The sequence below is a fragment of the Danio aesculapii genome, chromosome 11 (assembly GCF_903798145.1).
Source record: "Danio aesculapii chromosome 11, fDanAes4.1, whole genome shotgun sequence".
NCBI lineage: Eukaryota > Metazoa > Chordata > Actinopteri > Cypriniformes > Danionidae > Danio > Danio aesculapii.
Window position 1 is genome coordinate 12334770 of NC_079445.1, and position 27786 is coordinate 12362555.

A 27786-nucleotide genomic window follows, 5' to 3' on the forward strand; every position below is an offset into this window, starting at 1 on the left:
ATGACTGAAATGGGAAACCCTAAACTGTTCACAGTCTAATGAATGGCAATCATAGCACGGATGATCTCGATTGCCATATTTATGAAATTCTGAGATAATGCTCCTAAGGAGTTAGTCATCATTACACAAGAAAAAGTAGAAGACTGACCGTCAATAACCATATATGGTTCGCCCTCTGCCTAGATTGTCTGCAGCTGGATAGACCTCAAGTATGAGCTAATCCAGGAGTGCAATACAGTACCTAGTTCAACCACTGGGTGTCAAACTTACAAACTTTACCTTTAAACAAAGACACTGTAAAGATGAGTTTCATCTCAACTTAATTTTATATTTTAAAAAATGTTTTTCTCTTATGTGATTAAAAAAACTATTTATAATTCTTCAAATCTAGTTTGTTGAATTGTGGACAGATGACCATGCTAGATTGCATCATATGCTTTATTTGTTTTGTGTACATGAGATGTCTGGTTCGTGAAGGTTGTTTTTCTTCACATTCTGGCTCGCGGTATTCTGCACACAGTGCCTGTGATGTTTCCTGATGGATTATCAAGAGGAAGATAAACCTGAAAGATACATATAAAGGTAATACTTAGAAAATAATATTTCACATGTCCATCATATTCTAAGGTAAAATGGGAAAACATTCGTTATGTTCATGTGTGTGTGTGGTTTTTTGAAATGTGGCAATAAAGTCATTCTAAAGAGGGGCAGCCCTAAAGGCCCTTGTCAGAGCCTGAAATCTTTAGACTTTGTTCTGTCAATAGAAATTCAGATCAATCTGAACTGATGACGTGCATGTAACTTAAGCTTTTTTTAAATTTCACTCACCTCATCCTTGTTCGAGAGTCCTATTTTTGTCATGTCGATGACAAAATAATGCTGGTTCGGCATAATTATCTCAATTTCCTCAACCTGTGAAGACAATAAATCATTTCAAAAATGACATTTAAATAAGGCTTTTAACTTCTTTTGTGTAAAATTGAGTAATATGCACACCCCCTAGATTTTCACGATTTGGTGCATATCATAATACCAGCCATACATGTGAAGCACAAATAATGCCCTTCAACTTGGTCACGTCCAGCGGCCATCACCCTTGAACCAACCTCATCTCCACCTGTCTGTTACCATTGCTCCGTTTGCTCCAATTTTCTTTTGCAGTCTGAAATGCGTCAAATGCACAAAACGCCCAATTCGCACCACAAGATGTCCATATCTCATCTTTGAATTGACTTCACATGTAAATCACTTGTGCTTCATCTGCTTACTGCACAAGCTGAAAATTCCCCTGCCCCCTCTCCATGCAATGATTGTGAGGGCGCAAGTGAGACGTAATTTTTCGAGAGACACTCAAATATCACGTGCGCTGCTTATACAACGTCTATAAGTCATGTAAAACAATTCATTCCAAACTGAAATAAATATAATTTGATTTTATGATTTAGAATTGGATGTTTTATGAGATTATCTAAATTTTTTGTGAATATATTGCATTCAATTAAGAATTTTGCAGGATCGCTAAAATTTGCGACTTTTTGTTGATTTTGGGTTGGATTCAGTGATCGCGAAAAACTAGGGGGTCTGAATATAATAAATTAAGGACATCCATAGGACATCCAATAAAGGGTTATGTTTTTCAATTCCTAAACCTTGTGTATTGTTCAAATTCACCACCTTTTGTTATATCTTTGGGCCTGTACATTTCATTATATACTTCTTCCAACAGGGAAAACCACCAGCAATACAGAAAGCAAGATTATATGGTGTCTATGCAGTCAAAAATGTCATTATTATGCTGAGCTTACACCAGACATGGCATGCGCGAATAAATAACACCATTCATGTTTAAATAGATGGGTGAACATTTAGAATTTACTCGCTTCATTCTCGCGTCAAATTCACTTCACAATAGATGCAGATTAGTGTCATGAGCAGGGCTTCTGTCTGCCTGGTGACTCTAGCTTTGTTGCTAAATGGCTAACATGGATTTTATTGAGATAGTAGCTGTGCTTTAGGAAGCCTGAAAAACAGCTTAGATTTGTTTGGTGCCATGTCTGATTTCACTAGATACTTTCTGAGGTGCATACAGCTCTGTGAACTTGTAAACTCCTCTAGAAACTACCTGGATGATGAAAGCTTTCAGCTGTGTTTCAGACTGAGCGGAGCACAATTTGATGAACTGTTGTCCGGTGTCATGATAAATTGAGTCCCCCCTGAGAATTGGGTTTGCCTCTAGGACCCCGAATGATCATATTGTTTTACTGGAGTTGTAATAGGTATAGTTTGTAGTGCCTAATTATAAAGTACAGTATATGAAATCAAGTTCATAATTTAAAAAATGTAAAAAGAGTGATTATTTCATTTCACCATTAAAATGGCATGTATAAGCGTTATATTGACCTTTTCGTATACTTATGTATAATTAAAGGCATGTTATGAAAATGAGCATTTATCTTTTATATTGTTTAATTAGCTCAGTTAGCTTATGTGCTAGCATAATCCTACCCATACCGTTAGCCTCCTGGCTACAACAAGCTTACGCAGCTCTAATTAACTACACAACATGGTATCACAATAATAGCTTTTGATCAGGCATTCACCACAGACGATCCCTTTGGGGTCCTAAGAGTATTTCCTCTCAGGACACCAACAACAGGCACTACGTCATAATCACGCCCCTACAAGAGCAAGCACGTGTTTGGATAATGCGGAGTGTCTAATGCACAAAACTCTGAACTCGCGTGGCTTCATTCATGCTGCCGGATGTCTATTAGGATCTTTGCATTGACTTAACATGTAAATCACTCACGCTTGATGCTTCGTCCACGTCTGGTGTAAACGCAACATAATAATGGAAGTCAATGGGGCGAAAAATGCCACAAACATAACGAAAGTGTAGTAAATTTGCCCAGAGTGAGTTTTTCTCAGCATTTTTCCAAAATATGTGTTTTAATAAGGTTTGTCACGAAAAATCATTACATTTGATGGGAAACAGATAAATCTGTGGCCAAATAAAGACTCAAAATCACCCAGAGTGTATGAAAACATCTCCAACAGAACACAAGGGTTAAGTCTAACCAATATTAATAAAGTAATTCTTCAAACACGACTAACAAAAGTTACACAGACATCAGTCTGACTTACCTCTGGAATTCTGTCAAGTACCAGGAGTTGTGTATCATAGAGAGTTTTCTGAACAGATGGAGAGTATTCCCCACGGTCGTAGGGTCCTGCAAACTTTTGAATGACGGTGTCCTTAACAGCTTTCCTACAAGGGAATTGTACAGTTGACATATAGCGCATAACATGTATTGCACATTTAAATAATCTGCATTTTATTATGGCATAAAAGTGTTTCATTCACCATGCAGCATCAAATGCCACATTTATCGTGTTGTAGCGCCATCTTGCATAGACAGAAGTACAGAAGAATCTGTCTTTTGCCTCAGTGAGAGTGGTGAAACGGTCTCGCAAAAAACCCTCAAATCCAGTTTGTGTAGTCTTCAGTACCTTCATGTCTTTTAGACCACTGTGAACCACTGGAGTCTCTGAGAAAAACAACAAAAAAACTAATTAAATAAATTTGCTGAAATAAAGCAATACTAGTTGTTCTCTTAGTAGACCACTATTGCTTGTCGACATTCTCATTTGTACTCACTACTCAGATGTTGTTCGGCTTCACAGAAGCGCAAAGCCTCTGGGCAGTGGATGAAAGCATGGTTGTGCTCAACTCCATTCTGTTAAACACCCCAAAAAAAGTGTGAATCAACTATTTAATATGACGTGAAAGTCTGCACGACAACTTAAAGCTCAATTAGAGGCTAGCCGGTTAAGTTTGCACCTCTTTTTTGCCATGGTATTATGGAGCAGCTAAGCTACCTTTATGGTACCTAAAACCCAGAATTGGTGCAAACTGAACTGAAACTTAACTTGCTGGCCAACCAATCCAGCTTTGTGGTACAGGCCCCTGGACTACTAACACTTTGCAAGATTTTAAAATAAGACACTGACACATAAGGCTCTATTTTAACGATCTAAGCACAAAGTCTTAAGTGCGTGGTGCAAAAGCATTAGACTGTCTGAATCCACTTTTGTTATTTTAAGGGCAGAAAAAAAACACTCTGCACCTCGACACATGGTCAAACAGGGTTGTGCTTATTCTCTTAAGGAGTTATGAGTGTGTTTTGAGCATGTGAATTAATGTGAATTAAACCAATCAGAGTCTCATCTCCCATTCCTTTAAGAGTCAGTTGCGTCCCGCCATGGCGCATTTGCTGTTTACATGACAGACTTTGTAAGTGGAAAAACGGAATGTTTCACTAGCGAGAAAACAGTTAAACAGACCATCTGCAACATGAGGATATAGAACGAGCCTCCTCCATTCGGCCTCTGTACTTTCTCTTTACTTTACTTTTACTCTTTACTTTCGTGGATAAGGAAATAGTGTTGTATGCACTTCACTGAAGACTTTCATTAGCCTACATATTTAATTTTGTTTGTTAAGCGCAAAGATTTGTTTCAAAACTATTTCTAAATTCAGTTCTAATTTCCAGCAAATGAATAAATGAACATTAATAATGAAGTGTGGTCAAAAAACTGTCTCCGAAACCCGACAGACAGGTGGTTAAGGTAATGGAGGAAACTCACTCCACTGAAGACTATCTGACACATTAACACACAGACACGTTCTTACAATCACTCCATTTCTATATAAAAAGACATTCACATTCTTAAAAAAAACTTCATCGTCCTAACTGTAGCACTTATTTCTCTGAACACTAATAGTTCCTTTGTCACCAACAGTTTTTTTTCAATGGTGTTACTTACTTTGTTAGCAATATTAAAGGTTTTTATGAAATATTATTTCTTGATTTTTTTTAGCACATGTAGTCTGATTTACAGACAAATTATGATTATACAACAAGGAGAGTGTTTTATAACTGAATGCAGAATTCAGGAGATGTAAAATTTGTATTTTTTAAAATTACACTGTAAAATATGCTGGGTTCTACACAATCCATTTGTGTTGGAACAACATGAAGGAAATAAGTGGACTTATTCATTTTTACAAATTTAAGTAGAATGAAAATAAAACAATTAAGTTGTCACAAAAACCCTCAAGAATTGTGTTGATGCAGATCTATTATATTTTTGCTTTTTGTTCAAACTACTTTTTTAAAATAAAAAAGTTATTTGAACAAACAGCAAAAATCTAAATATTTTTGGAGTATATTATGTCTCTTGACACATTTTAATAAATAAACTCCAGTGACATGATGACTTACAAGAAATGCCATCTTCAGTGGTATCAAGCCTGGTTTATACTTGACGTGTCTGCTAGTTCAGTTGAGTGTGCGCGGTGAATGTGACGTCATCGCAAAGTTTGCGGAAGTTCGCTTTGGGTGCGCACGACATGATTTCGTCTGGCGGAGCGCATGTTTTTTTTTTTTTTTTGAGACTCGAACGAACAGTTTGCACGGCACCGCGTTTGATTTCAGTTGAATATAAACCACTTTAAAGAGATTTTGTCTGAAGCAGGTACGACTGTACAGACATCTTTATGATCCGTGATCATAGAGATAACCAGATGATCAATAATTCTTGGCTAGAAATTGCAATAGCCGTGGGAAAGGAGGAAAGTTTTTGTTAAAAGGTTTGGAAAAACCTGAGGGATGAGTTTGTTAAAGCCAAAAGAGGCCATGGCAAAAGTGGAGACCGGGGTACACAATTACAGCATATGTTTTTCCACTGTTCATAGGTTTTACACTGATGTATATTTTACAATATTGAATTAAAAAAATATATTAGTTACAAAAATATAATTAAGGAACAAATTATTTCTTTGATAACTAGAAAAGGCATATTTGAACCTATCGGTTTATAATATACTAATGCCCTGTTTTTCTAGGCTTTATTGGTGATAATTGTCAGGAATGTTGGACCATTATTGCCTTTTTAGCATAAGAAGAGGACAGAAACTAGTCAGACAATGTGTGAATTGTGGAGCAGGCTAAATAAAAAAAAAAAACATCTGTATTTTTTAGTAGGTGTGCCTTTTTTTTTGCTTTTATTCTTGCCATAATAAAAATATATTTGAGCAACCCATGTTCTGTTATTATTAATATTTTAATAAACTTTAGGTAAAACTGTTCGATATATGAACAAAAGCAAGTGATGCATCAAAGTTTTATTAAAAAAATCTTGAATGGTTATAAAAATCTTTATAATCATTAAAATAATTTCTAAAAACAATAAAAGTAATTAATTTAAAAATATTGAATGATATTAATGATATGACGTAGTTGCGGAAACTTTCTACTTCTCTGTTTATCCGTCTGATTTTACGGTCAGTTTCTTTTGACCACCCCTGTCATTTTAAAGAATATCACAACGGCGAAAGCAGCAAGTATCATCCATTTCGCGAGGTGTGCGATGCGGCGCCAGGCGAAAGTATAAATCCAGCTTCACCCATAAGAAAAGTAACACCAGTGACATTTTTCATAAAAAATGCATTTCATAAAAATTCATAATCAATTTTTTGCTAAACGGCAGCATAAGTGACACAATTTCAGGGAATCACTACTTTAATGGTAGAAAAATCTGTTTTTGACCTCAAATGAAAGCACTGTGAGGACAGGCAGTTTTGTGGTGCTTGAAATTTTACATAATACTACATTGTTCAAGTGCATTATTTCTGTCAAAGCTAAGGACAGAAAAAAAATGACGTCTTTATATAATGACCCTTAAATACTCTTTGAAGCCTTTGTACTAAATACATATAGTTTGATGTAGCAGTAACAGCACCTTTTCCAGTCTTTTCCAGGGAACTTCATCAATGTTGACCTTCACTCTTGTGACATGATTGAACGATGTGAGGAAATGTTCACAGATATCCAGTGCAAAGCTCTCAATGCTTTTAACCTGCAAGACAAGAAATCTTGTGCTTAAATTTATACAGACATGACCTAAAATGACAGTTCATAGTTCAAACGTGCCTTGAAAACCACTTTCGTTAACCGAACTGGCCATGAAAAAAATCGTTACATTAAACAAATAAAAATGCCTACCCCTTTTAGTTTGGCAAGAGCATGCACGGTGTTTTTGACGGTGTCAGTGGGGATGATGTCAGAGTTGTCTCCTGTTAGATAGTCTTTGCGGGTCTTAAGGGTTAACTGAACGTTTGCAATCAGCTCAATAATATGGTGATGATTCCCTTCACGGCGGATGTGAAGAACTTTAACCATATTCTTTCCATAGCCGGTTCTCACGAACTCCACATTCTAGATGAAACACATTAGTAAATAACAATGCAGCTGAAATCTTTCTTTTTTGGGAGAAAGAGAATCTAATAACTTGTCTATAAGATTTAATGAAAAGTCAATCTCTTTACCTGATTTGAGGTAGTGGCCATGCCTGTTTCAGGAGTCACTGCTGGCTGCACCAGTGATTGGAGGAGATGTTGGATAGAGCAAAGGGTTTTGCTAAAGAGATGGCGTCACGTACTAGTTATCATGTTTTTAATTGGTCCAAATGTTCAGTGATCTGTCCCACCTCCACAACCTTCCAAAGGGGTGGTGATTTGCTGATAACCCTCCAAAAACAAGCCACCTCTCTCTTTTTATTTACACGGTGACCACTGTCACGTCCTTCTTCGTACTGTCCATGACCCACAAATTCATGTGGCCGACTGCTCCCCCTTCACCACCCCTGAATCAACCAAAGTTCAACATATTTTTTGAGGGACAAGAGTAAATTAGGCTTGAGCTGGTAATATTTCATGGTCGTTAAAGGGGTTTCTGGGATAACTAAATGAATAGTTCACCCAAAAAAGACAATTCTGTCATCATTTACTCAAACCTTTATGAGTTACTTTCTTCTGTTGAACATTAAAGAATATATTTCCAAGAAAGCTGGATACCTGTTACCTGATACCTGACTTCCATAGTATTTGTTTTTCCTACTGTCATACCTTTTTCAGCTTTCTTCAAAATATCTTCTGTTTTGTTTGGCAAAAGAAAGAAACTCATAAAGCATAAACACTATAACTGCAAGGGGTCGCTCTATACCTAAAACCGCCATGCAGGTAAATGTTATTCACGCACATGAATAGTGTTTAAATATGGCTAAAAAGCATTTTATTTCATTGTTTTATGCCACTGTCGTCACAAAATATATGCAATTGCTTTCATACAACTCTGTTGTTTTATAACATTATCATTTGCTTATGTCATGTCAGTCAAAACTAAACTTGTGAATGCTGAATAGTCATTCCATATAAAACTAATAGTCCTCATTTCATTACTTGAGTCATTACATGCAAAAATGGTGAACTAGTAGTCAAAATCTGACAAGCTAATTTTATAAAAAATATGTTCCTGAAAATGTCTTCAAACTTGAACTATTTTATGAATGATTTACAGACCTACTGTATGTTTTAGGCTCAGTTCTAGTACTGCAATATTGTTTACAGTTGTGCACAACTCTACCAAAAGGAACTGAAATAGACCGCGCCATTGACCAACTAAAAGCTGCTCCAAAGTCCAGCGCCGAGCACATGAGTTATGCGCCTATGCAGCTCCAAATGCTTACACATTGCTTAATACACACAGGATGTACAACAATACACAAATATCTTTACATATGAAATATTACAGTTTTTCTCAGTGGCTTTGGTGCATTTCTCACAACACTATTTACATTTGCACAACAGTTAATGCATTTCTTAAAACAATTAGTACAAATGGCAAAACCTAGTTGATAACCTGCAAAAGTGTGTCACTTGCTCAAAATGGATAGCTCATACCTCAAAAGCAAGTATTGATGTCAATGAAAGTGTCAGTGGCATCAAGATGAAAAGTCCTGACACCATTGTTTATGAACAAGATAGTCAAATGGCTTTGTCATGTTTTCATTATGACCGTTTACTCTGTTAATTTTTTCCAATGCAAAAAAAGTCAGATTTTGGTGACACTTACTGAAAATGCTCAAGACAGCACTATATGCTATTTACATACATAGCCTGCATTACATAGCCATTTGAAAACTACAGTAAAGTTAGACATCACCGTATTTAGTGAGGTATCCGAGTACAAGACACTGAATATGTATATTTCACATTTTTACTGCATATGCTCTTTGCAATTCTGATTTATTCATTTATTCACAGCCTTGTGCAAAAGAATAAATATACTCTTATTTACAACAAACATAAACTTCCTTTGGGTAGAGCTATGCACAACTGTAAACAACATTGCAGTACATATTGGAACTAAACCTACAACATACATACATACAAAGGTCTGTAAATCATTCATGAAAATGCTCAATTTAAAAGACATTTTTAGGAAAAAAATATTTAAACATTTTTATAAAATTAGCTTGACAGTTTTTGACTACATTACACTAGTTCAACATTTTTGTATGTAATGACTCAAGTAATGAAATGAGGACTATTAGTTTTATATGGAATGACTACTCGGCATTCACAGGTTTAGATCATTTTGACAGACATGACATAAACAAATGATAATGTTATAAAACAGCAGAGAGTTGTATAAAAGCAGTTGATGCATGTCCAAAAGCATTCGTAATTTGTTGGAAGGAATGAGAAACTGCTACTATGATGTGCACAACTGTTGTGCAAATGTAAACTTCGTTATTATTGTTCATTTATTCATTTGCTGGAAATTATAATTGAATTTATAAATAGTTTTGAAACTAATTTTTGCGCAAATGAAATTAAATATCTAGGCTAATGAATGTCTTCAGTGGAATGCGTACAACACTATTTCCTTATCGGAAAGGTGTAAAGTAAAGGAGTAAATTAAAGAGAAAGATAAAGTGAAGAGGCTGAATGGAGTCTCGTTCCTTATCCTCGCACTGGTCTGTTTTACTCTTTACTCGCTAGAGAAGTGTTCAGTTTTTACACTTACAAAGTTCGCCGTGTAAATAGCGAATGTGTCATAGCGGGATGAAACTGACTCTTAAAGGGAATGGGAGATGAGACTCTGATTAGTTTAATGCAGGTTATGCTCAAAACACACCCAAAACTCATTAAGAGAATAAGCACAACCCTGTTAGACCATGCGCCAGGGCGCAGAGCCTATTTTCCATCCTTAAAATAGCAAAAGGGAATTCGGATACCGCCAAGCGCTTTAGACTCTGTGCCTAGATTGTTAAAATAGTGCCCATAATGTTGAGTGTTTAACAAGTGTCAAGTTAAATGTGTTTACTTTATGATTAAATTTGTTGCAAATTAGCTTGAATGAGTGAGTTGCTGCTTCATTTCCTTGAATGCAGTAAGTTAGCCTTACAGGTATTTTCGGTGTAAACAAAACACCCATGAAGAAACTCAACACAGGGAAACATAGAAACCCCACTGCCAGCTATATAGGGACGTGTCATTGTTAAAGCAATTCAATTCATGATTATTTATGAAGTGCTTTTACAATGTAGATTGTGTCAAAGCAGCTTAACATACATTCTAGTACATTAAGGCCAATTCTATTTTTGTACCCCTACCCTTAAAACCCTGGCCCTTAAAACCGAGGGTGAAGGGGAAGGGCTTTAAAATTTACCCCTAAGAATTTAGACAGCACTACAGCACCTGCACACTTCATCATATGCCATCGCGATCTCATGCTTCATATGAGATATGACGATCGCGACTGCTGTAGTTATTCCAGTTGTGTTATTTTTTGGTTTTTATCTTCAGGAAATCACTGAAGGCTCATGTTATCATAACGATCTAATGTGGCAATAAGATCGTAACTATACTGCGCATTTACACCGTGTCCATATTCATCCATGTAAACACACCAAAAACAACATTAACATTATAGCAGACACTGTAAAAAGCCCATTCCCAGCCACTAGACTTTTCTGACAGGGGATTCGAGTGTCATCGAGTGTCAGAATGTTGTAGGACTGCTATACAGAAATTATTATTATGGATTATAGATTGCAAAATTTACCAATTTTTATTTTAGCGTTTTTTTTTTTTAAGCATGGCGGTAAAACACGAACGCAGTTATGAATATATTAAAACATATGCTTGTTTGTATTACAAAAAAATTTGTAATAATGACAAAAAATACGAATTTGTGGATCTTCTTACTTCCGTGAGCAGCGATCCTGCTGTTGTGGCTGGTGTATTCTGGGAAATTTTCTTACCCTGTGGTTTTGAGTGTGGTATGGAGTGTGGAGTGTGGAGTGTTGAATGAATTACAGCGATTCACTTCAGATTCACTTAATCAGCACAGCCGCGTGTCAGAACAATTATAAAAGAAGACGCTTCAATCCCGGTTTGTGGACGTTAAATCGGGTTTATTTTGTGCATTAACATAACAGATATCCATACAGCAGTGGATATTACCAGTATCATGTCACATATGCGTGCAAAACGAGTGCAAAGCTTAACGCGCTGTCTCTCTGTGTGTGTGTGTGTGTGTGTGTGTGTCTGCGCTATGTGTGTGTGTATGTCTGCGCTATGTGTGTGTGTGTGTCTGCGCTATGTGTATGTGTCTGCGCTATATGTGTGTGTCCTCGCTGTGTGTGTGCGTGAACTTTGTAATGACATTGTGTGTGACTTATTGTTGCAACTCCACAAAAAAATGCATCAAATACTGATTGTTAAAGTTCGTTCTGTAGTATTTCTCACACACGTTATGTGAGATCTGCTTCCTGAGGCAGCCGAGGGTGGCGATTGCTGACAGGCACGTGGGAACGGTGGGCGGGGAGGACTAGCCTTAAAGGCCAGTACAAAAAAACAGCAACAACTTTTTTTCAGCTATAATATAGACACTTCAAACAGCTATAATAAATAATCTGATGAGTGTTTTTAAGCTGAAACTTGACAGACACATTCTGGGGACACAAAAGACTTATATTAAATATGAAAAAAGGGGTAACCTCTGTGCCCTTCATTTTTGGGCGTGAACACAGGCAGCCATTTTAGGGGTGTGTTGCTTCACATGAAAATTAGTTTCGACTTCCCGCCCAATGTAACAAGGGGGTGGAGCCAAGAGCTCACCAGCATTCAGCTGTACATGTACGAGTCAGACACAGACCAAGCAGAGAGTACAAGATCATTTTTGTCTTTGTATAGTTTTACAGCCAACTGTGTGCTAGTTTAAAGTTCCGAGCTTGTACACTGAGACTAATAACCATCAACATGGCACACTCAGACACGCACATTCGGATGTTATTAAAAATGAAACTATTCAGATGGCACTCTGTGGCGTGGCAGAAATATGAAGTGTCCCGAATCGTGGCTTGATGCCGCGGACAGCCGCCGACTTGAAGCGGCGATGTGTGTACCCTAATAGAAACCTATGTTTAGAATTCTAAAATGCATGGCGCTGCGTGGCGCGTCGCCTGCAGGCAAGTTCGTTACTTTATTGCCAATGGAGGGACGCACACGTGAGGCAACGCGCGCGCACTTTCCAGCTGCACCTAGTTAAGATCACAGGGAGCTTCTGTGACTGCGAGAAATGCAAACGGCTGAAGTTTAAGGTAGACGCAATGAAAAGTACACATATTTGCAAAACTACCTACAAACAAACTAAGTTATAAACAATAATTCCGACTAGAGCGATCATGTGGTCAATGTTGATCTTGTGTTGAGCCTAATGAGCCTTACATCTAAAAATAGAGCAAGGGTGTTCCTTTAGTGATATTGCTTTGACTCACACGCTGAAAATGGCAGACGTGAAACACAACAAACTGAGGATATGGTGATGCACGCCTGTCAATCAGTATTGATGGGTGGGGGGACCGCTCTCCTACGTCAAATTGCGGTCCATCTGAAAACCACTCTAATTGGTCCACCGTTTTTATGTTGTTAAATTAAAAAAAAAGGACTGGGTGTGTTTATATCACCCCAATATGACGGTCTATACACTATACCTACACATATGTCTGTCCAAACCATAGGTGCATAGATTTTTTACCATAGGTGCCCTTTAATTTTAAGTTTAGTTCAGTTCAGTGTGGAGTAATTTTCACCTCTGAAAGTCCAAACACTGAAAAGCAAATCCATCTATACGCTGCTCCACAAGTCCCAAACCAAGCAGGCCAGTGGTGAGGAACAAAACTTCACCAGTTTTGAAAGTGAAGGAGAAAAAACTTAGAGAGAAACCAGGCTCAGTTGGGCATGACAATATCTCCTTTGGCCAAACCTCTGATGCAGAGCAGCAGTCTGGGCACTGGAGGCTGGAGAACGCTGAACGTCCATCGTGGAGAAACTGCAGGTGTGAGTAGGTCATAAGACGGGATCAATGTGAAGACTCATCTGTCACTGGGGTCTTTCAGGAATCAGTCTGATGCTCATTGCTCCTCCATGACTACCACAGCATCTGATCAGGATACAGCTTGGTCCAGGGTTATGGAGACCTTGGCATCATCTCTTCACAGGGTTTGAATTGCATCATTGGCACTGCATCATCTCTAAAGGCCTCGGGATGAGTATCTCGAGGTGAAAATTAGAAAATAATTAGCATAGCTACTGTTCATAGTGACGAAGATGCGAAAATAGAAACAAACATGTAAAGCATAATGAGAGTTTCTTACACAACGTCTGGTCCATTAAGACAGGAGAAGTGTGTCCTACAGGTGGTTTGTCAAGCCAGCTCACCTGCGTCGAACACGCTCATGCATCATACCGTTATGCAATGCATTGTGCTTATGCTTTACTGAAAGATAGGTCTTTAATAGAGTGTGTCTAAGCCTCAGGCATTATCAGGAAGGCTATTCCAGAGTTTAGGAGAAAGGTTTGACCTCATTTAGTGGATTTTGCTATTCTGGGTACTACCAGAAGCCCTGAGTTTTGAGATCTTAAAGAGCGGCTTAGATTGTAGCGAGACAGAAGGTTGGTTAGATTAACAGAAGCTAGATTATTTAAAGCTTTAAAGGTAAGACACAATATTTTGTAATCAATACAGAACTTAACAGGCAGCCAGTGTAAGGAGGATAAAATTGGGGAATATGGTCATATTTTCTAGACCTGGTAAGAACTCTGGCAGCTGCATTTTGCACTAACTGAAGTTTATTAATAGAGGATGTTGGGCAACCAGCAAACAGAGCAAAACAAACAGAACACAGAAGTAGAAATGCATGGGTACATGCAAGACATGCGCCGTGGATTACAGCGATCACTTGATGCAGAAGTATAATTCAGCCTTTAGAATCACTTTAGCCGGCAGCTAGCTTGCTGCAACTCTCACATGGTCGCCCACTGAAGCTAAGCAGAGCTACACCCGGTCAGTACCTGCATGGGAGACCACATGGGAAAGCTAGGTTGCTGTTGGAAGTGGTTTTAGTGAGGCCAGCAGGGGGCACCCAACCTGCGGTCTGTGTGGGTCCTAATGCCCCAGTATAGTGACGGGGACTCTATACTGCTCAGTGAGCGCCGTCTTTCGGATGAGACGTTAAAACCGAGGTCCTGACTCTCTGAGGTCATTAAAAATCCCAGGATGTCCCTCGAAAAGGAGCATTGTGGCCAAATCTGCCCATGGCCTCCTAACCCTCTCCATATCATAATTTGCTGATGTGTGGTGTGCGGTCTGGCGCAAAATGGCTGCCGTCGCGTCATCCAGGTGGATGTTGCACACTGGTGGTGGATGAGGAGATTCCCCCCTATGTGTAAAGCGCCTTGAGTGCCCAGAAAAGTGCTATATAATGTAAGGAATTATTATTATTATTTAGGGTGCGTAAATAGTGAATAAATTTTCAATTTTTAGATTTTTTTTCAAATCCCTTTAAAGTCACTATGAAATCAAAATGTACTCTTCTTCTTTTTATATGCATGCATTAGAGCTTAAACAATTTATCTGTGTGTTTCATTATTTTGTAAAAAATTATTTGCTTCCATAATCTCTTATCAAATACCATAACCTTCCCTGCTCCCTTGAAACAACATATCTTCATGTGGTCACATGGAATGCCTTTCAGGAGCGACAATCAGAGTGTGTCTGCTTTTGTTCTGCCTTTATCTATTGGTCAATCTTCCTTAATTTTCTTAGCGATTCTTATGTACAAAATCATGCACTGTCTTTGTTTTTTTTATTCTAATTTCAGAAGGGGGGGGGGCAAAGTATATTACACAATAAAAAATAAAATGTCAATTAAAAAATGTATGAATAATAGTTCCTTAAAAGCCTGAATGTCAGCACACACATAGTTTATTTGTACGGTAACATCATTGATAGGACATGACCCTTATTTACACAGTTTAGAGGAGAAATTTGCAATTCTGGATTTCTTAACAACCAGATTTTCAGGTCTCCAGTCTCTTTCATGGAAAGCTTCCTGTCATTGCTGCTTCTTTTTTTGTCTCTAGATTACAGCTGCATAATGTCTGTCATGAGACACACTTCCTCTTTTTTACACTACGGTAGCTGCTCGGAACTAGAGAAAACGTCTCTCTTTCTGTTGTCATTTAAACAGGAAACTCAGACCATTTCCAGACAGAAATGTTTGTGTTGTTTCAACTTTCTGCGTGCTGCTTGTTGTTTTTAATGGGTTTCTCAGAGGCAGTTATATCCTGCTTAAATGAGGACGGTCAGCCGGTTGACTGGTAGGTTTAAATCTATAGTTTACTGATTGTTGACATTGATCATACAGCAATGCACTATATATGCAATGGTGTTTATCAGCATTGTAACCATTCAATCTTCTAAAAGGTTTATTATGTACAAACTTCCCATTTACAAGATGGAGGTTAAGGGAAGCGGAGTAGACTACATGTATCTGGACCCATCCATCATGGATTTTCAGATAAGTAAATATACAGTCAACAGCAGTAATGGAGCTTTAGGAAGAACATTGACACAGCTCTACTCTGGCTATACAGTAAGCTCTATGAACATTATAATTATTACAATCTTCTACCATCTGTAAAATAAATAGCAGTTTTTATGGTTAATGAAATTGTTTATAAAATGGATAATATACATTTTAACAGGGCTCTTTGTTACTAAGGATTTTTCTTTAAAGTTTAACAGATAATTTAGTTTTGTTTTTGTTTCACTGAACTAAATGCACTACCTGACTAAAGTCTTGTCAACTTTCCAAGTTTTAGGAACAACAAATAATAACTTGATTTCTAGTTGATCATTTGAAGTGGCTTATATGAAAGGCAAATGACTCTAGATTACTCTTATATTACCAAAATAAAATATGACCATGGCTTGATTTTTAATTATTTAATTAGGACAGTAAGGTCTGACTTTGCTTAGACAAAAGTCTTGTCACTTAACAGAAATAATGTACAGTATAGAATATAAAGCCAAAGCGCAGTGGGAAAAGAATGAATACTGTGTATGACTCCCATGAGCTTGGACGACTGCATCCATACATCTCTGCAATGACTCAAATAACTTATTAATAGTCATCTGGAGTGGCAAAGAAAGCGTTCTTGCAGGACTCCCAGAGTTCATCAAGATTCTTTGGATTCATCTTCAGACCCATTTACCCCAGACATGCTCAATAATGTTCATGTCTGGTGACTGTGCTGACCAATCCTAGAGCACCTTGACCTTCTTTGCTTTCAAGAACTTTAATGTGGAGGCTGAAGTATGAGAAGGCGCACTATCCTGCTGAAGAATTTACCATCTCCTGTGGTTTGTAATGTAATGGGCAGCACAAATGTCTTGACAAGGCTTCTCGCATGCCCCCATACTTAATGTAACCCCAAACCATGATTTTTCCTTCACCAAACTTGACTGATGATTGGGAAGCAGTTCAACAGATCATTTATCTGTTCAGGATTTATTTATTATAGTTATTATGTGTTACAACTGGGATCAATGACAAGACTTGTCAGGTAGTGTAAATTTGGGCTTGAAACTTTGCAGAATCTGTTAAAAAAAAAATTATTTTAGAGAGTTCTGGGTATTTCAGATAAAAGATGTTTAGATACAGTAGTCAACATTTGAAGTGAATATAAAAAAAAATTGTTATTTTAAAACGGGTGTTGTTCAATAGTTCTAGGACAACTGTAATGTCAAATGTTGACCACTGTAGTTCAAGACAAAAACAGCTAATTTATTAAAATAACCCACTGCAAATCTTTGCATATCCCCTTGGTTTTTGAGTACTGTGTGTAATTACCTAATGATCTATGCATGTTTTTCTGCTTTGTGATGGTTGTTCATGAGTCTCTTGTTTGTTCTGAACAGTTAAACAGCTGCTGTTCTTGACAATAAATCCTATGTGTCCTGCTGATTGTACAGTTTTCAGGATATGATTGAGATACTTGGATCTCACAATCATACATTCACTTGTACAGTGAATGTATATGATAGTGAGATCCAACTTTGCAGAGGACTGAGGGACTCAAACACAGCTTACAGTAAATAAAAAAGATTCAAATGCTCACATTCACTATCTAAAACATCTTACTCAGGACAGTACTGTATTGACTCTCATTGATATTGTATGATCTCTTGTTTTGTTAGAATTCTTCACATTTTAACAGATTCTGTAAAGGGTATGCAAACTCTCAAGAACTGTACACTTTACTGCACTCATAGTATTGCACTTTTAACTTTTCAGTCCAACAGCTCAGTGTATATGCTTTACAACGATGCTCCACCAGAACTAAAGTACCCAAGCAAGTACGGACATACAAAAGGTACTATTATGTGTGTGGTATTTTGTATTTATTTACACTATGCATTTAAAAGATTGGGGCCTGTAATATTAGTTAATGTCTTATGCTTAAAATACACTCAAACTAAAACGATAATTTGATTATTTCTTAAATGATTGTTACAGATGTTCTGAAATGTTTACAACATTTTGTTAACATTTTCTTTTCAGTTTCCTGTAAAGCGAGTCTGTATTATGTAATAAATTAAGTAATTATTATTAATCTTAGCAATCTCCAGTTTAGAGGAAATCTGAATTTTACTTTAAATTCTCTTCAGTTCTGTCTGGGCCCTGGACTGTGTTGGAGGTATTGTTTTGTGTTTGTTTTGATTATCTCCATGTGTGCTTCTTGCAGGGGTTAAAGTAAAAAAAATCCTCTGCCTAAACCTTTTTTTTTTGGGGGGGGGGGGGGGGGGGGGGGGTTAAAAAATAATATTTTTTATTCGCTTAACTGATACCATTAATTGGTGACAAACGCACTCTTTCGGTTACCGGTTAATCGATTATTTAGAGCATCCCTAATTAAACCGCATGTGCAGGCTCAAATTTTTGTTTTTTTTCCCTCACGGCCGCACACCGGAGATCCAGTGTGGTGCCGGAATACTTTAAGCCCTGTTCTTGTCCCGGTTTCCTTTTCCTGCTTGTATTAGTGTTTTGATCCCCAGCACCTGTTTCAGTTTGATTATTTTGTGTATTAAAGTTTCTGTTTCCTTACTTCATTGTCCGGTCTAGTTTCCCTGATGTCCTCCTGCATGTCTCCTAGTTTATGTATGTAGTTCGAGTCCAGTCCCAGAGCACCTGCCAGTTATGGCTTCAGCTCCAGTACATGTTACAGGGCGACCCTGGATTGTATTTGTGGTTTTGCTATGATTCTCTCCATGTGTGAACCTTGTCCCAGTTTCTCCCTGGTGTTTATTGTATTGATTGAATCAGGCATGTCTTATGTTGTCCTTTGTCCTTGTTTCCTTGTTTTATGGTGTACTCACCCAAGCCAGTTCCAGTCCAGCTACTAGCCCTTTTGGCATCTCTTAAACTCCTCACCCCGCTTGGTCCAGTTTAGCTACTAGGCGTGTTGGTGCCTCCCAAGCTCCTCACCCTGCCGGTCCCAGTCTGGCTTCTAGCCCTGCCAGTTTCTGTCCAGCTCCTAGCCTGCTGGTGCCGTCCCAAGTTCCTCATCCCACCGGTCCCAGCTTGGCTCTCAGCCATACTGGTACACCCCATACTCCCCTTTTTTGTCATGACTCTGAACTGTTAGTGGTTGTGTTATGATTCTCTCAATATGTGTTTCTCCTCAGTGTTTGTTGTATTGATTAAATCAGGTGTGTCTTGTGTATTCTTTTGTTCCTTTGTACTTGTTTCTTAGTTGTAATAGTGTTCTCGCCCGGCCAGTTGCTGTCCAGCTACTACCTGTAGCCCTGTTGTCATCTCCCAAACTCCTCGCCTCGCTTGTCCCAGTCCAGCTACTAGGCCTGTCGGCACCGTCCAAGTTCCTTGCCCTGCTTGTCCCAGCCTCTTCCAGACTCTCAGCCATGTCAGTACATGTCGACCTCTTCTTTATATCAGGACCCTGCACTGTTTTTGTGGTTTTGTTATGATTCTCTTCATGTGTGATCCTTGTCCCAGTTTCTCTCTGGTGTTTATTGTATTGATTGAATCAGGTGTGTCTTGTTGTCCTTCGTCCGTGTTTCCTGCTTGTAGTAGTGTACTCACCCAGCCAGTTACAGTCCAGCTACTAGCTCTGTTGGAATCTCTTAAACTCCTCATCCCACTTGGCCCAGTTTAGCTACTAGGCCTGTTGGTGCCTTCCAACCTCCTTGCCATGCCAGTACACCCCATACCCCCCTTTGTTGTCATTACTCTGGACTGTGTTTGTGGTTGTGTTCTGATTCTCTCCATGTGTGTTTCTCTCTAGCGTTTATTGTATTGATTGAATCAAATGTGTCCTGTGTATTCTTTAATGTTCTCTCCTGGCCAGTTCCTGTCCAGCTACTAGCATTGTTTGAATCTCCCTCCTCGCTTGTCCAGCTACTAGGCCTGTCGGCACCATCCAAGTTCCTTGCCCTGCTTGTCCCAGCCTGACTCTCAGCCATGTCTGTACATGTCGCCCCCTCTTAATATCAGGACCCTGGACTGTATTTGTCCTTTGTCCTTGTTTCCTGCTTGTAGTAGTGTACTCACCCAGCTAGTGCCAGTTCAGCTACTAGCCCTGTTGGTATTTCTCCTCACCCTGCTTGGCTCAGTTAAGCTACTAGGCCTGTTGGCATCTCCCAAACTCCTCGCCCTGCTTGTCCCAATGCAGCTACTAGGCCTCTCAGCACCGTCCAAGTTCCTTGCACTCAGCCAGGCCGGAACTCTGGACTGTGTTTGTGGTTTTGTTTCGGCTTCTCTCCACATGTGTTTCTTGTCCCAGTTTCTCTCTACTGTTAATTGTATTGATTGAATCAGGTCTGTCTCATGTAATCCTTTGTTCCAGTGTCCTTATGTCCTATTTTAGTGGTGTTTCTCATCTTTCACACCCGATGTCCTATTGTGTGTCCCGTAGTTTATGTATGTAGCCAGAGTGTCACCATTAAATATATAAATCGTTTATTCATCATATCTTTGTTTTTTCTCTTAGTTCCCAGCAATACAAGTTATTTTTTAGTCCTGATCTTGCTTGGTCCACATGAGGAATTGCTTCATGAACAGTGTTAGTTACATTTAAAAGAAACGTATTACACTCTTGAGTCTCCCTTAAAATCATGGTATGCTATTTTTGCATTCTTTTCTTTGTTTTTTAAGAGTAAGGTAGGCATAAAAGTATTTTACCCAACACTGCTTGTGAATAAACATTCCTTGTAATAATGTATCAATGTGTCCTACTGAGGATTTATGAGTAATTGTACGGTCTTTTACATGTTTTCTGCAGGGGGGCTGATGTTTGACCAGGATCAGGGATTCTGGCTGACACACAGTGTTCCTCATTTTCCTCCATTCCCAGAGAGAAACTACAGCTACCCTCTCACAGGAAAATACTATGGACAGACTTTACTCTGCATTACCTTCAACTATACACAGTTTCCTCAAATATGTGAGCACATGGAATTCCAATGTTTTATGATACATTTGATTTAAGCTGTAATATAACTGTTCACAAGTATAAAATAAGTATTCTTTTGTCTTAACAGCATGGCAGTTAGCATATCTAAATCCACGTATGTATAATTGCTCTGTCCCTGTGGCATTTCGCCCAGATATTGGAGAAATGGCACAAATTTGTGATGGCAAGACACCTGCCATAAAAAACAGGAAGAGTTTACAAAAGCTGCAGTCAGTTCAAGGACAGACGTTTTACAGTTTTGCCAAATCACAGAACTATGTGGATGGTAAGAGCTCTTCAAATCTCCTAGTTCAAACTGTTGCAGTTCATTGACATTGCATTATGTCAAAGTACAAAACTGTGCTTAAGCAACTATTTACACTGATTATGTAGCCATGCGCAAGATTCAAGTTCAACTTTTGTTTTGTTTTTTTTTCACATACATTCATATAGCATTAAAAAAACTTGACTGCAGTGCACAAAAGACACCTCACTAATCCCATCATAATATATACACATCCATTTAACAGAAATATTAGCATTTAGCAAGATAGCCTATTTGCATTTAAATTAATTTGTTAAAGAGCTCATATTTTGCATTATAAAAGTTCATAGTTTGGTTTTGGTGGTCCCCAACAAGAGGCTGATGCAAACAAGGTCAAAAAACACTTTCATTGACTTATAATATGCATTTATTATACCTAATTGTCCTAAAGACTCCAAAATGATTTGCTCAGCAATTTATTCTTAACGAAAATTCCAAGTAATAACAACAACATACAGTATTAATCAACACACGGTAAAAGTTTTACTATTTTGACCATCACATACAATCTCATTGGAAGTGCATTCTGGTTTGGTGGGGCTCAAACCACCAGAAAGCAGTTTTCCATGTCTGTGAAGGAACAGCTGATGGTGGCCTAGCAATGACAGACGTCATGGGAACATGAGCTCAGAATCTTGTTTAAATTGGTTTAGGAAGTGGCACGTGACACATTTTTTTAGATGCAATATGTGAATAGTCCCATAAAGCGTTCAGACAATTCTGAAGAAGAGAACATTACATAATTACATTACATATTTGGAATCACCAATAAAATTAAACAACAACTGCAGACATCCTAAATTGGGAAAAGTAATTTCCAGGGGAGACAGAGAAAGGGAGGGAGATGCCAGAGGTTTGGGGGCGGGGGTGGTTGGGGATGTGCGCGATGTAGCTGAAGAGCGGGGGGATACTGGTTGTTGGAGGGTGTGCGCGACGTGTCTAAAGAGCAGGGGCGGAGGGGGGGAAGGGTTTGGGTGCACGACGTATCTGAAGAGTGGTGGGGGCTTGTGCGTGCAACATATCTGAGGAGGGCGGGGGGTGTGGGAGTTGCGCCCGACATACCTAAAGAACTGGGAGGGATGCGGTAGAGAGGAGAGAGCAACGTATTTAAAAACCAGGCGGGAGACACGCTTTTTCCAGGAGATTATCATTCGTTTGCAGGCATTCGGGAGCTTTTATGCATTTGTGGTAGACTGCTGGAACTTCCGGGAGACATGGAATGTCTGCAACTGCCTTATACGTTTCGTTTCTAAACGTTTAAATCAAACAAAATCTGCATTTTTTGCTAATGCGCATGCGCACTCGAAAAAAACGAGATCACAGCACCAACGTCATTTATGGCCATGTTATACATAATCATCCTCTGAATAATGCCTTGTCTAATCAGGGGCGTCGCTGGGGCATTTGTTTTCAAGTTTGTGGGTGTTTGAGTAGTTGCTGTCATGTAAGATGATTAGGATCATCTTAGGATGATTAGGATAGACTGTACCTCGAGTTTGTTTCAAACAGATTACAAAACATAAAAACTTTTGTTTTCAAGTGTAGTGGATTCATTTAAAACAGATTTCAAGCTTAATTTGGATATATTTCTCATGTCTGTGAAGCAAGTATTCACTGAGATTCCAGTGTTAGCTGACCTCAAAAACTGTCGTAAAAGCACACGTCTGGTCCGAGCTTCTCCCCCAGAGAAACATCAGTCTAAACATTAGCAGTTGATGAATGGCTCCTGTACTAGTAGGCAGAGCCGTTACACTTTTCTCCATTAAAAATAAACTAGTGACGTGTCTTGTGTAATCTATAGTCTTTGGTATAATCCAACACAGCAAAATGTTTGCTTTAAAATAAAATTTACCAATAACTTATGTCTGTACTGTAATTATGGTAGCTGTTTGACTACAAATTATGCAAATTATGCTAAAGAAACATAAACTTAAGAACAGTAATATTTATATATATTTACTTGAGGGTAAGTAAATCATGAGTAAACCTTCATTTTTGGGTGAACTAACCCTTTATATAACCCTTTATCTAGATAACTTTCTATCAAAATTTATTCCACTTCATCATTCAAATGATCAAAAGGTTGGAGACCATTGCCTTATATATTATAAAGATGGACTAAGACATCAAAACAGATTTAAAATGTAAGTTATTGTATTACTGTATTAATGAGATATCATTATTATAAGGATTGGTGGGTGGGAGGGAGGACAGAGCTCTTTTGTGTTCCACAGAAGCAAGGCATAAACATGGAAATGCATAAGATTATTTTTGGGAACACAGTTGTGGATATTTTAGTATAAATCAATAAAACAATATCCATACATGATTAAAAAGCCCCTATTATAAATTAAAAAGGTCATATTTTGGTTTCTGGGGTCTCCAAGACAGGCTGATATGCATGCAAGGTCAAAAAACACATTCATTGTCTCATAATATGCATTTATTTTTACCTAGTTATCCCAGAAACTTCCATATGTTTTGTTCAGCGATTCATTTGTTCCCAAACCCCTTCTTAGTGTGATGCTAATTCAGACCCATCTCCCGCCACCCTCCCGTTTTGTTATTATTTTTCCCAGAAAACTCCCGTAATTTCAACCATGACCATCACCTCCAACATCCCCACCCCCCGGTCCTCAGCATTTTGGTATGGTCTGTGAAACCCCTGTGTTGCCAACATTGGTATAGGATCCTATCGCTGCTGCGACCTGAAAGACACTTCATAGTAGTTACTAACACCACAATACATAGTACCTGGTTCTCAAAAGTGTTATTCAGACACCCCACCCCCGAACCTAACCCCCTCGGTCTCCTGGATTTTCAGGGATAAATGTTGGCAGGTATGTGTGTGAGCCCAATGCAGGAGTGCATTAAAGCAACTAGTTGAACACCAGCATATTGCTCTATTCTTAACCATAAGTAGAAACAGTGACACACATTCAGCATTAATGCACACAGTGGCAAAAGCCACACTATTTGGAAACTTGACCGCTGCATGTGTGTAGGAACAGCTGATAGTGGCCATAGCAACGACAAGCAGCAGTGGATCGCGAGCTCACAAACACATTTAAATCCGTAGAGAAAGCGTCACGCGTCACGTTTTCAATGTGGTTTTAGACGCGATATGAGATTATAAAGATTTAACCAGATACAGTACAAGCGGTTACAAGTAACAAAACACAATTAAATACATAATTCGCAAGCTAGAGAAAACAAGGCGGCAAACATTTCAGTCACACTTACTTACACTTGTGAAATAGAGGAAGAAACTGGTCCATGAACTGTGTACTGTAAAGTTCCTATCAAGCTCTGATAAAGTCCCATACATCAATAGTCTTTTCTGATACTTCCTTTAACAAACAGTCAACGAATCCGCCGTTGTAAGCGTGTAGATTGCTGAAGCACTCGTCAGAAAAATTACGGGAACACAGCACAAGGCTGGGGCTATAATGCTGAGGTAGTTTTGCAAAAATAAACCACAACCACTGACTCTTCACAGTTTCATCTTTGGGTAGGGAAAATAACACTTATTTCCCCTCACACTATACCAATAATATCCAGCTGAGCACAATGTCTTCGCGACATGATTTTAACTGGCATCTGCTACAGTGTTCTTCTTCTTCTTTGCTACTGTGTTTGTGGGCGGGGCCAGGGTGGTTAAATTTTCCTCAGTTTGCGTGTGCAACAAATGGGCGGGGCTTACATTCCATATCCACGTCATGCTGGCGCAACTAAAGACTCGTTATCAGGACGATTAATTTGAAACACGATGAGTCGACGCTTTTGTAGATGAATCAATAGTTTTAAACACTGTGCACTTTCAGATTTAAGCCTTAGCTGGATATTTCACTTTACTTAGAGCTGTTACACACTACATGGAAGGTCATTTTCAAAAACCCATAATAGGAGCTCTTTGAATAATATAAAATCTCTAATTCAATGCTGAACATTTTCTCTACAGATATTTACACAGGCTGGGTGGCTCAAGCACTGGGGACAGATCTTCTGGTGGAATCATGGCTTCACCAGGCACATCAACTCCCCTCTAACTGCTCACTTCCCTGGCACGTGATGAACATTAACACGGTCTGTCTACCCGGACCTCAGATGTTCAGAAGCTACGAGGATCATTCTAAGTGGTGTGTGTCTTATGCTTTTAAAGACCAATGGACATGTCTGGGGGACTTGAACAGAGATGGTGGTCAGGCTGGCAGAGGTGGAGGGTTAACATGTTGTCAAAACTCAGTTATTTATAAAGCTTTCCGTCAGGCCATGGCCAGTTATAAACACTGCTGAAAAAAAAACAGTTTAAAAACATGACAGTACAGATCTCAACATAAATGAGTAAAATTTTCAGCTTAGTCACTTTATTAATCATTGGTCGCCACAGTGGAATGAACCGCCAACTTATCCAGCATATGTTTTACCCTTCCAGCCGCAACCCAAAACTGGGAAACACCCATACACACTCATTCACACAAATACACCATGGCCAATTTTAGCTTAGTTAATTCACCTATAGCGCATGTCATTGCACTGTGGAGGAAACCGGAGCACCCGGAGGAAACCCACATGAACACGGGGAGAACATGCAAACTCAACGCAGAAATGCCAACTGACCCAGCCGGGGCTCAAACCAGCGAACTTCTTGCTGTGAGGCGATTGTGCTACCCACTGTGCCACCATGGCACCCTACACCCCATTTTGAAAATGAATATTTTAATCCATTTCTCAGTGAATATAGGCCATATATTTGGGTGAATTTGAACAAAACAGATTTATTAAACAAATATATTTATTAACTCATGTTCTGTTGGGGATGTTTTTATCCTCTCTGGGGTGATTTTGTGTCTTAATTTGGCCAAAACATTTTCTGGTTTCTAGCTAGCGGAGTGATTTTCTTATTTGTGATGGGTCTATGGGTCTAAATACGGCAGACTCCCGGGAAAAAACGGGAGTGTTGGTAGGTATGATCATTTATAAATTCAGCAGTTAAAGAGATGAAATTTTATTTTAATTTCATTTTTAGTTTTCATTTTATTTTTTTATTTAATATATTTCCCTTACATATAAATTAAGGTGTACTAATTTTGGACCATTATCATAAATTATTTTGTCAGATTAACTCCAGATTTTGCTTCAGTATTGACTAATATAACGTTCATGAACAAATATAATATTGTGAGGCTTCCTGTAGAAAATATTAAATTAAATGAGATATTTGTGAGGGGTGCACTCATATATATTGAACTCTGTATATAAGCCTGGTAATTTTTGTGATTGTTGTCTGTGAATAGCAAATACAAATCACAAGAATTAATACAATATTATTGTATTGCAGGATTTATTATCATTATATTAACCAACTTTTAACCTTCTTTTTAATTACCTTAGAAAGGTAGTTTTGCTAATATTAAACAAAATAAAAAGTTGATGTTTTGGATTTAATACACATATATACTTAATCAAATTATAATACCCTCTACACCAGTGGTCCCCAAAGTGGGGGTCGGGACCCCCTGGGGGGTCGCGGGACAATGACAATGGGTCGCTTGGTGATTTCCAAAACTCAAATAAATTTTATTAAACTATTTGAATTACCACATTTTATTCATAACTCAGAGACGATAATTAATAGTTGCGTTAAAGAAACAACAACAACAACAACAACATACAAATAAAAATAAGCCATCAGCCTTTAATTTTTAGATTAAAATGTAATAAAATTAATAAATGACAAAAAAAATCATTATACGGTTAATAGGCTATTGCATTTTTTTGTTGTCAATATGCTCATGCTTATATATGCCTATAGTTGTGTCTGCAACACTTATATATTTACAGTATAACCACCTAGAAAAATGAGGGTCGTGAGTCACTGACTTTGTTATTTTGGGGGTTGCGGGCTGAAAAGTTTGGGAATCCCTGCTCTACACTACCTGACAATTCTTGTCGTCTATCCAAGTTTTAGGAACAACAAATAATAACTTGACTTCTAGTTGATAATTTTGTCTCAGAAGTGGCTTATATGATTATCTAGATTATGCTTATTTTAGCAAAATAAAATATGATTATGCCTTGATTTTTCATTATTTAATTAGAATAGTAAGGGCTGACTTTGCTTAGACAAAATCTTGTCACTTAACAGAATTAATCTAGTTATTTTACGCATTTTAACAAGGACAGTTCAGTAAAAGCCAGCTGTTTGTTTTCTACAAACCTATAAACTATGCTGTGTGATGGAGCACTTTACTGTTGTACCTCAGTTGTTTAAGACATTAAAATAGACTCTACTAGGTTACTCCTAATAAAAAGTAGAAAACAGAACACTTACCATTAGTAAGTCTACTAGTTAATGTATAAGTCCATATATATAGCTATCCAGGTCAATAGAGGGAGTGCTATGAGTGAAGGGAAAAGAAAAACAAAAGAAACAGTCCAAGGGGAAAGAGAAAATCAGCAGAAGAGAAAGTAGTCATTAACAAGGTGAGGTGAAGAAAGAAAAAACATTCAACATTAAAAGAGAGAAATGTGTGTGAGATGATGTGTTGTTGACTCTTTGTTGGTACTATAAAATCCAACATTAGCGCTGTTGCCTTGCAGCAAGAAGGACCTGGGTTCAAGAGGCGAGGACTTCTGCCTGTCTGGACCAGAGTCGCCATATCCTCCATCACTTTTTCCCGTTTGCGTTACCTCTATAACACATGTGATTGCAATGATGAAAAAAGAAATA

At 38.2% G+C, this 27786-nt stretch overlaps 2 protein-coding genes across 2 annotated transcripts; one reads left to right on the forward strand and one right to left on the reverse strand.

The window, feature by feature from the left end:
* Positions 1-420: 420 nt before the first annotated feature.
* On the reverse strand, positions 421-7542 carry uox (urate oxidase). The gene is made up of 8 exons (XM_056467828.1): positions 7391-7542; positions 7068-7280; positions 6805-6921; positions 3659-3737; positions 3365-3548; positions 3145-3268; positions 829-912; positions 421-563 (listed from the first exon to the last, which is right to left on the reverse strand). Exons 1-8 carry the CDS (start codon positions 7409-7411, stop codon positions 489-491), a joined length of 897 nt encoding a protein of 298 aa, XP_056323803.1. The 5' UTR covers positions 7412-7542; the 3' UTR covers positions 421-488.
* A 7862-nt stretch (positions 7543-15404) lies between these two features.
* dnase2b (deoxyribonuclease II beta) lies at positions 15405-25407 on the forward strand. The gene is made up of 6 exons (XM_056467651.1): positions 15405-15574; positions 15681-15849; positions 17554-17632; positions 20558-20719; positions 20817-21014; positions 25015-25407. Exons 1-6 carry the CDS (start codon positions 15471-15473, stop codon positions 25347-25349), a joined length of 1047 nt encoding a protein of 348 aa, XP_056323626.1. The 5' UTR covers positions 15405-15470; the 3' UTR covers positions 25350-25407.
* Positions 25408-27786: the final 2379 nt, after the last annotated feature.

Excerpts from the sequence above, each read along its gene's own strand:
- uox (XM_056467828.1), bottom strand. The coding sequence starts at position 7,411 with ATGGCCACTACCTCAAATCAG. Across the intron at positions 3,269-3,364 it reads GTGGCATTTGATGCTGCATG|GAAAGCTGTTAAGGACACCG; the intron begins GTGAATGAAACA and ends ATTCCCTTGTAG. Across the intron at positions 564-828 it reads GACTCTCGAACAAGGATGAG|GTTTATCTTCCTCTTGATAA; the intron begins GTGAGTGAAATT and ends TGTATCTTTCAG.
- dnase2b (XM_056467651.1), top strand. The coding sequence starts at position 15,471 with ATGTTTGTGTTGTTTCAACTTTCTGCGTGCTGCTTGTTGTTTTTAATG. Across the intron at positions 15,575-15,680 it reads GACGGTCAGCCGGTTGACTG|GTTTATTATGTACAAACTTC; the intron begins GTAGGTTTAAAT and ends ATCTTCTAAAAG. Across the intron at positions 20,720-20,816 it reads TACACAGTTTCCTCAAATAT|CATGGCAGTTAGCATATCTA; the intron begins GTGAGCACATGG and ends TTGTCTTAACAG.